At 47.0% G+C, this 12,247-nt stretch overlaps 1 protein-coding gene across 1 annotated transcript; it reads left to right on the top strand.

Moving 5' to 3' along the window:
- The first annotated feature begins 9,619 nt into the window (after positions 1–9,619).
- LOC104338345 (interleukin-17F) lies at positions 9,620–11,773 on the top strand. Its single transcript, XM_009944379.2, has 3 exons — positions 9,620–9,709; positions 10,665–10,909; positions 11,514–11,773. The coding sequence occupies exons 1-3, from the start codon at positions 9,683–9,685 to the stop codon at positions 11,749–11,751; spliced, it is 510 nt and encodes a 169-aa protein (XP_009942681.2). The 5' UTR covers positions 9,620–9,682; the 3' UTR covers positions 11,752–11,773.
- The last annotated feature ends 474 nt before the right edge of the window (positions 11,774–12,247 follow it).

Raw genomic sequence — 12,247 nt, 5'->3', positions numbered from 1 at the left:
GGTGCTTATCAAATGTTCCCTGTGAATTTCTGCAGCTCTGACGTTGCCTTGCTGTAGGATCGGGGACGCTGTCATCTCCTTTCTCCCTACTTCTCTCTGACTTTCAGGTCACAGCAGAGAGCAGTGAGGGCATCTGGCGAGAGCAGCTTTTTGGAACCATCTACTTTTTCCTTTGAGGCCGTTGTGTTTTCCCTGCCCTTTCGGCTGGGGAACGCTCGTACTGTATTTCCCATGACAAGACACCAGGAGGAGCTCCAAGGTTGGTTAATCTCTGGTTTATTTTACTGTCCTGTAGTCTAGGATGGTAGGATGTGACTCCCTACCTCCTCCTTGCGCAGGTGGCCACCTCGGTGTATCCTTTGCAATTGCTCAGACGTTTGGGAGGGGGATCTTTGCTGACAACCCTTGGAGAGAAGCTGACTTGGCTGGTGCATTGGATGGTGGGACGGTTGGTGTGGGAGCTGTGGATGGCGAGCAGAGCGGCTGGCTGACAGCCACTGTGTCCTCCAGCATCCCTGCTCCTGAGTGCAAGTTCAAATCCCGGTTGTATGAGGGGGAAGGGGCAGGTGCATGCCAAAAGAGTTTGGAGCTCAGCAGCTCAGGAAATGAAAGGCGGCAGATAGATGTTTGCAAGGAGGTACAGGCAGAAGACCACATAGGCAAAGCGAGGTTGGGTGGGGCTTTGAGCAACCTGGTCTAGTGGAAGGTGTCCCTGCACGTGGCAGGGGGGTTGGAACGAGATGATCTACAAGATCTCTTCAAACCCAAACCATGCTATGAATGCTGAGGAAGGCAACTTCATTTAGCTGCTTTTGGCCCACATGGGTTGTGTTTAGATCAAAGAAATGTACCATTGAATGCTCCCCATAGGACTCTGCTTTGAAGAAACAAGTGTGTGGCTTCCTCGTCCCTGCCAAAGGAATTCAGGTAAGAGGTGCCATGTGGGGCTGGTGGGAGCAGGTGGGAGACCGGTGAAAAGGGGTGGGATGCGAATGAGCAACATCAGCTTGCTGTCCACACTAAGAAAATTGTCTTGGCAATGGGTGGTCAACTAACCCTAGAGATGGAAGACCTGGACCTGCAAATCCCAAAGGCAGAAAAGTTCGTGGGGATTGGCTGAATGTGACCAACATCCTGAATCTGCAATGGTACCAGAGAGGTCACCCAGTTCTTGGATGCTCAGTCACGTGGACACTGAAGCTATATCTGCTCTTATAAAATAAGCAGTGACAGGGCCCAGACGTGGGCGCTGCACCTCAGCTGGCTGTGCTATTGGATTAGCCCTTGGGACAGTTTCGATGGGCTGAACTCGCCCTCTCCCCAGCAACCGCTGGCCATGACTGAGGAGTGTGTGTGGGCCAAGAAACAGTTGTGATACAACCACCTCGTTTGGGAGGCTGGGAGCTTTTAATGCTGGCAACACGACCAGCTTGTGACAACTGGTTTTAGTTCTAGAAAACAATCTCTGCCACTGTTTAGTTGACTGATATTTGCTAATATTATTTGCTATTATGTTTCGTTTCCAGGCTTCGTTCTTGCTGATGGAAAAGAACTGATTGAAAATTCCACAGTGGATGAAAATAATGGTAGAGTTTGTGATACTTAGAAGGAAAAGGAAGGAGACCATAGAATAAAGACTGCAATTATCAAGAATCATAGAAAATTTTGGGTAGGAAGGGACCCCTAGAGGTCATCTAGTCCAACCCCCCCGCAGCGAGCAGGGACACCGTTAACTAGATCAGGTTGCTCAGAGCCCTGTCCAACCTGGTCTTGAATGTTTCCAGGGATGAGGCCTCCACTACCTCTCTGGGCAACCCGTTCCAGTGTTTTACCACCCTCATTGTAAAGAATTTCTTCCTTATATCTAGCCTAAACCTACCCTGTTTTAGTTTAAAACCATTACCCCTCGTCCTGTCACTGTTGTCTCTACTAAAAAGATTGTCCCCATCTTTCCTATAGGCTCCCTGTAAGTACTGGAAGGCTGCAATCGGGTCTCCCCGCAGCCTTCTCTTCTCCAGGCTGAACAAGCCCAACTCTCTCAGCCTGTCCTCATAGGAGAGGTGCTCCAGCCCTCGGATCATTTTTGTAGCCCTAAGAAACCTGGCTAGAGTAATGATAGGGGCCTGACAGGGAAGATCCCATGGGAAGATAGCCTTGAAAAGGATTTCTGTATCATGAAGACGTAATAACAAATACAAACGGAGTGAAACAAATTTTGAATTCCTTTAGGTCATGATTCATCCAATATAGACGACACTAAGTCTGAGCATCTGCAGGAGTTAAGAACAATTGGGATTAAAAGTAATAAATATTAATAGTGATCTGAATGTGCCTCTTGCTCTCTGCTGAGACTAAAGCAAGCCTAAGGTGCCACGCTCAGCTCCAGGTTTTACAAGACTGAGAACAAGCACTGAACCAGCGTGTTAGATTCTTTCTGGGAAATCTTGGAGGATGGCTGCAGAATGCTGGAAGAAGGAAAAAAAAAAACAAAACACCAAACTGGGAGAAAGGAAAGGAGAAACTAGGGAAAGAGGTAGTTCCCCGAAAGCTGCAGGCACAGATAATCAAGCAAAAATTACATGCAGTGAAACGACAGCAAAACTGCAAGATAAACCATGCCAAGCCAAACTAGTGCTGTTCCTTGACAGTTAATGGGATTTGTGATTAGGAGACGAACTGTAAGCGTGTTTTATCTTGATGTTATTAGGTCTGTGTGCCTAAGTTGCACATAAGTCTCTCATAAGCATGCTAGGGGTTTAAAAATTAAATTACAAGGTTGTGGGTGAATGCCAAGCAAGCACCTACTTAGACAGTAGTTGTGGTATGAGGAGGACGAACAGAGCAGGATTCCCACAGAGGTTTGTCTTTGGTCCAGCACTGGTCACCCCTTTGGTTAGCAGGCTGGGTAAGGAAACAGCATATCGTCCTACCAACATTGGCAGGTGATGCTCCAATGAGGGGCCCTGAATGTTCGAATAACACAGTTAGTATTGAGGATATAATATGAAATATATAGTGTCCAGTTCAGTCAACATGTGTATAAACGTGTGAACCGAAGTAGGGGAAATCATCTGCCTTAATCAGAGACTGGAGACTGATGGAGAGAGAGCAGTCCTTTAGGAAGAGGCTTGTCATTGAGCAAGAGGATCACAAGCCAAACGTGAGCCAAGAAGTGTCATGTTGGTGTCAAGACCCTGATAGATTGGGGTGTATAAAATGTTATAAAGTCTAGAAGACATGGTAGTTTCAAAAAAGAAAGAAATTAGATATTTTCCTCGGCCACAGAAGAAGTTTGATTGTAACATGCAAATCTTCAGGAACAGGTTAGACAGTCGCTGATCAGGAATGATTCAAGTAGAGGTGCTGCTACACTGGGACTGGGCAAGAGGTCATAGATGCACCAAGCTCCTTTCCAAGACCCCTTCCAGTCCAATTTCCTGTAATACACAGGGGAAATACTGTAGAAGGTATAAAAGCATGTGATGTTTCTGCAGCTCTCTCATTTGGCTACGTGACGCTGTTCCAAAACACCATACGCTAAGAAGGGCTTGGACCTAGGCTGTCCAAAGGATCTGAAAGCAAAGGAGACCAGCTACCTCCATGTCTTTGTGCCCTGACCTATGGAAGACCTACCAACCAGCAGTATACAGCATGCAAATGCAACCTACATTGTAAGGTAGAGCCTGTAAGTGAGCGAGAGGTAGCTGGGCTTTCCGCAGAATGGCCCTGTTAATGTGCTGACTAAAACTTATCTCTGTGGGAAAGAATCAGATAACAAAGCTGGTTGTGTCCATGTGACCAAGACCAGCACCTGACTTTTGAGATGAATCCTGAAGAACAGGTGAGAGAATAAAGTTCATCTCCCACTGTGAAATGGGGAGTGTGCAACCCCTCTTGAGGCACATCATGCTACTTTTAAGATTAAAGGTCATAGGTAATATAAATAGTGATTTGGAGAATCCAACTTGGGCAACAAAAGCATGTAGTCTCCTATGTTCCCTGTTGCCTCCTCTCAAGTCATGTCCCTAATAATGTACTCGGTCTCTTTCCTGCTGCATGAGAGTGAGAACAGGAGCCCTAATTCTGGCCCTGACCCTTGTTTTGGGTTGAGTGACCCCATACAGAGAGTCTGTCCACCAGTGCCCTTATGCATCAGCCATCACCCAGCCCATAAGCAGGGCTTCATCATCACCTAGGCGTTTCCCCGGTGCTGTATTTAACACGCTGTGCCTTAGTATGATATTTCTGAAGCCCTTAGTCCCTCCACTCTCAGCAGGACTATTTGTACAGGAAATTCGACGTCCTATTTATATGTCAGCTGTGGGACAGGTGAGAACCCAGGGGGTGGGACTAGGGGTGAGATCCCCCTGCCAGCACCACCAGTGTTAACTAATTCCTGCCTCCCACTCAACCCACAGCTTTGGCCAAAGTGTGAAGCCAAGCCAATGGTGGAAACAAAAAATGAGATTTGCCGGTCCCCTCCGAGGGCCACCAGGGGTGACACAGACCTGCGGTGGCTGTCGTGCTGGAGCAGAGCACACCAACGGCTCCGTGCAGAGGTTTCTGCTGCTGGTATCTGTGGCATGCTCGGCCAGCCGCGTTTCCCCTCAGAAGTTGGTCTTTCCAGTTCACGTCTCTCGCCTGTGGTCTGCAACTTGGTCACGAGTCTCGTCGGTGCGATGAAGCGCCGTCAGCAAACCCTGCTGGTGGAAGGCGCGGGTGCGTACAGTCAGCTCGCTAAAACAGAAGGTAGGTGATTTTATGGTGTCACACGTCACGAAGGGGAAAACCTAGGGTGGCTGGGGAGGCAGGAATAAGCTGCTGGAGGTATGAGCCTTGCCCTATGCTTGTGCTTCAGTTGACCTACCGAGCTCAGCTCTGAAATATTTATTTGGCCCCCGCACCCAGAGATTTCAAGGGTTGCGATTTCAGCCCCATTATCTCCTTTTCTGCTATGGAAGGTCCTCTGATGTGCTTCAGCGGAGCTGGCTGAGACACCTGCCCCCAAAATGCTGCCTGTTCTCATGGCAGAAATCATGGTGGCTTGCTGGGATGCAGACACCGGCACTGGGTCCAACGGACCCCATCCATGGGACGGTGTGGTGGTGGGGCAGAGGGTGCTAGAGAAACATTACTTCCATATATATCCTAATAAGGGATTCCAGCCGTAGCTAGGCTCCCTGGTCCCTCTCTCATGGTGGGGCACCTACTTTGAAAGCAGAAAACGACCATGTCATCAAAGCGTGACTATGAGCTATGAATATTTGCAGAGATGCGGCTGAGAAACAGCCCTTGCTTTGCCCGGTAGCAAAGTCAGTGAAATGCAGGTCACGGTTCATTGTTTGTTCCTCTAGGTTCAAAGGCGTTTGAGTAGTTTTGGTTTCTGTCTGATCTGGAGGTTTAATTCCACCTCTCCTTGGAGGTGGTACAAGTGCCTCCTGTGAGGTGTGAAAGCTGAAATGTTCAGAGGAGCTTAGAAGGATGCAGCATCCAAGCCCAACCTGAAATGAGGCGTATCTTCTGCCTGAAGCCCCTGCAGTGTTGTGAAAACCTTAACCTAAGTATGTAATGAATCCTGCAGTGCCAACAGTGGTTTTCCATATAGTAACTCAAATATAGAAGAGTGCTTGGTGAAATGAAAACTTCTCTTTGATTTCCAAGTCCACTTCCCTGCTTCAAGCCTTTGCAACATGGGAGTGAAAGCTTTCTGAGATAAGGAGTATTTTTTCCTCCCTTGTAATGATTCATATTAGGTGACCTCTTTTAGATCAAATTTTCAGCGAACTTCAACTCAAGTTCAATCATAGGAAATTTCAGGTCAAAAAGGAGGGAATCCTTGCTGAAGTTCTAAGCCGCTGAAGACAGAAGATATGAGTGGAAAGTGGTGGTCAGGGCTAATAACCCCGTATTTGGCACGATGAAGTCATTGCTTCATCGCACGTAACAGTTTCCACTTAACCCTGTACCTGCAAAATCCAACCCATTTTCATGGCAATGACCTCTTCCTTTCACCACGAGTGCTCAGGGGAAAAAAAAGGGGTCAGTTTCTGGGCTACACAAGTGGATTTCTGGTAACTCTACCCTCTCTGTCTTCCACACTCCACGTCTCAGTAGATGCTTTCATGGATGTATAGATGTGAACACTCAGAAGAGGAACATGTGTCACAAAATTGACGTTACCTCAGGTGAACTTCGTAAGCTGAAATATGAAAAATTTAGGTGAGATGAGTTGCTAGTCTCTGAGCTGTCAGTTGAATCAGACCGCAACATCATGACAACATTCTGCAGTGACATAAAGCCTCAGTTGATGGAGGTTTCTGCTGGTAGTATTCAAGTGAAGCGATCAAGCAGGGACTGGATTAGTCCCTTCTGGTTTGAAAATATTATGAATCTGTAAGATGCTTCTGATATTCTGGAGGACTGAAAATGCCATGAATCTGCTGATTTAATGGGTGGATTTAGATTAGATATAGAAATTAGATATAGAAATTCTTTGCTTTGAGGGTGGTGAGGCCCTGGCCCAGGTTGCCCAGAGAAGCTGTGGCTGCCCCCTCCCTGGCAGTGTTCAAGGCCAGGTTGGATGGGGCTTTGGGCAACCTGGTCTGGTGGAAGGTGTCCCTGCCCATGGCAGGTGGTTTGGAATGAAATGATCTATCTATAAGGTCCTTTCCAATCCAAACCATTCTGTGATTATATGATTTTCTGGGGAACTGAAGAGGAATTTGTGTGAAGAGTCCTATGCTTCAGTCCTCCTCTTCCACCTTGGCTACATGGCTTTGGAAGAGGTTTCTCTCAGGGCTTTTCTTCACAAAGAAGCTGATCAAACTGGTTATGTGATCTTCTTCTGCAATAAAAATAGCTTATAATCCCAAAGAGAGCTGCTGGTGCTTCTGGGGAACAGCATGTGCATTGGTCTTTCCCCTGCAGTCTGGAGGCTGGATCACAGAGTCCTTGCTCCTGCTTCCCCTTGTAATTTCATGCCTCTCATCCCTAATTACAAAACAAGGATTGTTAGGTTATGTGATTAAGAGCCATTATCTTCCACAAACACAAAGGAGCAGAGGAGGTACCAGGTGGAGGAACTCGAATAACATAGCGCCAATGGAGCCCCCGACCCAGCTCTTTCAGGGCTGTCCAAGGAGGATGGTCAACCCAAGTCCAGATGTGAAACCCACCAGACAAGTCAATGGTGGAGATATTTCCCACAAAACTTTGCTGGCTACAGGGGTATGAGACTCATTACTACATGCTGGGAAGGGCATTTTGGGACTGCGCAAAACATTCTGGGATGTTTAGGGGAAGAAGTGAAGTTAAGGAAAGGATCATGCTGGGTCAGTGAGGAACAAACAGGAAAACGAGAGGAGGGATGATAGCGGCTGATGACACATAAATGGGATGGTGGTCAGTACGCTTGTCTGGCTGAGCTCTGTGCCTGATAACCCCAGTGTGCCCTGTCTCCTTATTAAATCCTTTTCTTAGTTTTTTCTTTTTATTTTTCTTAGCTTTTTTTTTTGGGGGGGGGGAGACTGGTGTGCTTGCATATTTTGTGATTACATATGTCAGTGTGGAAATGCTAAAGACATCCAGCTGGACTAGCTCCAGGTATTGAAGCAGCCAGAAGTCTGGGCAGGATGTTGGAGAGACCAGAGGGTCTGCAAATTGGGTACTGGGGATACTGGGAGGTCTAGACCAGCTACTGGAGATATTGTGAGATCTGGGATTTGGCTACTGGCAGGGTCATAAGTCTGGAGCAGCAGCTGGGGAGACCCACTGATATGTGTTTGTGTCAGTGCACGAAGCAATGGGGAGACTGGGGGATCTGAGGACAGCTACTGGAGAGATGGTCTAAGGCCAGTAACTGGAGAGATCCATCTTATATGTATGTACAGGTACATATACGTACCTATTTTCTATTAATAGGCTTTCATCCTGACCAGCCAGAGAAGGGGACAAGGTGAGGCCATTGGTCCTGTCTGTGTTTGCTTGAGTGATGATTTTTGCCCACTTTGATCCATGTGGCTGACATATGCATGTGTGTATTTTATACACGTATTGCGTATGTGTGCGTGTGTTTGTGCCTACTGGGAAGCCGTGCTCATGTTCGCTGCTGGAGGGACATGAGGGCATAGAGCTGTAGCAGCCTCGCCTCTGCTGGGTCTGAACTGGCACCTAATGGATTTGGCAGCTCCAAACAAGGACAGCATTACCTTCTCATCGCACTAAGGGCTTAAATGTGCATTTTATTGAACAGGTGTGATACACTGACACAGCAGAGGAAATAGCCCATTGGGAAAATCCTTCAGGAGCAGTTAATCCCATCCAGACTTTCACTGCTAAATTCTGCCAAGCCCTTACATTGTGCATGCTGAAGCTTTATAAACATTTGTGATTTAATCAAGCTTGGTGAGATCTTCATGGGGTCATCAAAAGACCCTCCCAGTTTCTTGCCAGAATACAGGCTCCAAGTGAGTTAGCTCCAATGCTACTAGAGGGGCTCCTACACTCCCAGCTACCCCCACATCTCGCTCCACACCATAACATATTGACTCGCCATCACCATCTACAGTCACTGTGCTGGTGGTGGTGACACAGTCCTTTCAGGCTCTTCAAAATGAGAAAAAAACTGTTTAGAAATACTTCATATTTTCTCCAGATCCCCTGGCACTCGGAGGAGACCTAGACAAACTGCAGTACAGTATGACCATGGAGATGGTCTACCACATATGTCCAAGGAGTCCATCCAGGAGAAATATTACTCCAAGGTCCATCCAGCAGACAAGCCCAGAGAAGGGGCAGGAAATGAGCATTACTACAGTGTAGCTCAGACAGGGACTGGGGCCCACAGCTGTACTGAAGCAGGGTTCCTGATGATGGGCTGTGGAGGGAAATCCACGGTGATGCTGGTCAAGGTCAGTAAGGCCAATTAGTGCCCTCAGGGCCCTCACAGCCTATGTATGAGTCCTTCAAAGAGGTCTCCAGAGCGTGTCAACACAGGATCTCAGAACTGAGTGGGGAAGGCATCCCAGCTCCTGGTGCTCTGAGGTCCCCAAGGAGGACTTGCCCTGGGCATTTACTCTTCCCCTGCCTGGTCACCACAGGACACAGGGATCCCCAAGACGAGGTGGAGGCGGATTGTGCAGTTGAAGCAAAGGGAGGTTAAACTGTGAAGTTCCATGTCCTGTCCTCATTTTGAAACCCTTGTTGGGTGCCTGACTTTGCAGCTTGCTAATCTCTGCCATTTGGTTTGTGTGAGGCACGTGGAAGTGCATCTACAGATGTGTCTGTGGTGAGAGAACATTAATATTAGAAAGAGGGGGTGGGAAGGGGAAAAAAAAAAAGGTTGCCCAGATGAATTTTTTTCTCCTTTTCTTTCCTTATCTCTTTATCTGCCTGAATAAACTGTATTGCTTGATTCAGGATTCTGATGACATAGTACTTGCCCTCCCCTTTCTGAGGGTAGACGGAAGGAAGTGGCCTAGAAAATGAAATATCAGCTCCTAACCTCGGGTCAGGTAAGCCAGCTATCTACTGCAATGGAAAGGGTGATAGTGGTTGAACTTCACTATAAAAAGGAGACCACAACTGGCTTTGAGACACACACGGACTGGAAGAGGTCTTGGGGAAGGAGAACTCCTGTGCTTCTTCACCGTGTGCACCCACGTAAAGCAGCAGGGAATCTGCCATGGCTTTTGCTTGCTACGCTGCAGGGGTAAGTACCTATATTTTGTATAAGTGTTAAGATATATTTGCTGCAAGAGAAAAAGCAGAATGCAGAACCAGTGATGCTGTTATCTACAAGCAACCCTTCTTGGTTTTAGTGGGAGCTGAATGGGATGCTAAGTCTGCCTGACACAGCTTTCTGTCTTGAGCTTTTGCAAGTGTTTAGTGCTTGAGTGAAGAGGAGGCAATGGGTTATTGATTATTTATCTGCAAGAGCAGCACTGTTGATGTGGGGTTGGAAAAGACAGTCTTTTTCTCAGAAAATATGCTATCAAAATTGCTGAAATTTCACTGTGAAGTGAATGTCTGTGCATTTAAATTTCAGCCTGGGTAGTATCTGCAGCACTATCAGCCCTTGTGAGTTTATTAAAAGCTTTGCGTTTATCTGTCATCTTTTAGTAAAACCATAGCTCCTGGAAATGGCCCATGAACCTCAGATTTCATTGATAAAAGGGTTATTTCCAGCAGATGACTGCTCTGTGGCCAACCTTTCCTGTCCTGAGAAAGCATCTAGCTTACTAAATTTCTAAGCTTAGGGATGGGGTCAGCTGAGTCCTTATCCCACCTTGTAGATCAGAAGTCATTGCTGTTTGACTGCGGAGGAGGACCTTTCATACCTTGTTGGAGAGATGCTCTTCTTGGTGCAGAGCCAACTATGAATCAGAATTTGAATCAGAGTTTAGCATCCATTGTGATGGGTATAATCAGCATCACTACGCTGTTTACTCGTGCTGGCCCATCTTGCCCAAGTAAAAGTATGAAGATCAGCCCATGCCCAGTGCTGATTCGCAGCGATGAAGTAATTCAGGACAGGGCTTCTGTTCTGCATCCTTCTCCTCTTGGTAGTTACATGGTCCATCTATGGCCCAGTCTAGTCAAGACTTGGCTTTTTGTGCTCTCTCTCTCTTGACTGGACTGAGCCAACGACACCTTTCTCTCTCCAGTTCAGATCACTGCTTTTGATGCTGGTGCTAGCACTCACTGTAAGGAGCTCACCCCGTGGGAGGGTAGTAGAACCTCGACCCAGCAAGGACAGTGGTTCTGTGAGGCTTAGTGAAGACTGCCTGAACCAAAAGGATCTCAAATTCCCTACAACAGTGAAAGTGGACGTTCATATCAGCAATTCAGATCACGCCTTTAGGATGGCCCATGATGTCAGGAACCGGTCTCTCGCTCCTTGGGATTACAGGTAACTGTTTAGTTGTCTTCTAAATTGCAATGACTGTGCTACACAGATGCTTTTTTGTGGTGAACGATGGCTGGTTCTCAGCATGTGTCTGGAGTCCTGTGAATATTGCTAACACTTCTTGACGTACACTTCCATTTTTGTGTTGGGTGATGTTTCTCCAAGAGAAACTGTTTGCAGTGCAAAAGGGCATCATTGGAATAATTTCTAATAATCTTATCAATATATGTCAAAGTATTATGACTCTAAGAGAAAAGTCAGTACATTGTAACTTTACATTTTCATAGCTGAAAGAAATTTTTGAATGTCGAAATGAAAGCAAAACCAAACAAAAATAAATGGTCCGCTTGCGATAGTTCTGTAATTCACCTAGCTCCAACCCATTCATCAACCCCTAAAGAATGGTATTGTAGTGTTACCCTCGCAAAATTTATTCCGTTTCTAGGAAATCATTCTAAAATTGTTGAGGACAGGGAAATTCTTTGGCCTTGTCTCATAGAGAGGATAGACAGGTAAATAGTATGGTGCTTTCATGGAGATAGACAAGAAGATTCTGCCAAACTGTGTTGTGCAAGTGCATAAAACCCTTTCGTGTCCCCATCCCCAGCCTCAACGAGGACCCCAACCGCTTCCCCCGGGTGATAGCTGATGCCAAGTGCCGCCTCTCTGGCTGCGTGAACCCCCTGGGGCAGGAGGACCACAGCCTCAACTCCGTCCCCATCCATCAGGAGATCCTCGTCCTCCGGCGGGAGCAGCGGGGCTGCCGGCCCACCTACCGCCTGGAGAAGAAAGTCATCACCGTGGGGTGCACGTGTGTCACTCCAGTCATCCTCCAGCAGTCCTAGGAGGGATTAGTGGGAGCAACAACATCAGGAAGAAAAAATTCCTCCTATGAACGCCTCGTAGGAGAGATGTCCACCTTACACCCCAGGATTTCAACATGGCATTTCCTTTCCAAATCTGAGCAAATTACCTCCTGAAAGTCCTGATTCTTGCTGTTGTTAATTTATGGATTTTAGAATGGGAATCACAAATAGCTGGTGAGGGAGTGAAGAAAGGGGGACAGAGGAAAAGTTTTGTTTGTAACTCCGAGCAGGGAGGGAGTAAAGCAGTGCTTTTCTTTATTTTTTTTTTTTTTTTCATTGCATCTTATATCAGTTTGGTGACTCAAACAAATGATAGTTTCAAAAGTTGTCCATGGCAGTAAACTGCCCTAATGTATTCCTGCCAACCAGCACTGCCACAAAAACCTCCTCCTCCTGCACCTTCTCCCTCCCTCCCTCCCTCATCCTGTAGCTTCTTTTGCGTCTCTGGTCATCCCTGCTCACTAGCGTGCCACTG

The sequence above is a fragment of the Opisthocomus hoazin genome, chromosome 2 (genome assembly GCF_030867145.1).
Source record: "Opisthocomus hoazin isolate bOpiHoa1 chromosome 2, bOpiHoa1.hap1, whole genome shotgun sequence".
NCBI classification, from domain to species: domain Eukaryota; kingdom Metazoa; phylum Chordata; class Aves; order Opisthocomiformes; family Opisthocomidae; genus Opisthocomus; species Opisthocomus hoazin.
Note: the sequence above shows the minus strand (reverse complement) of the source record. Positions and strands in the feature narration are given on the sequence as shown.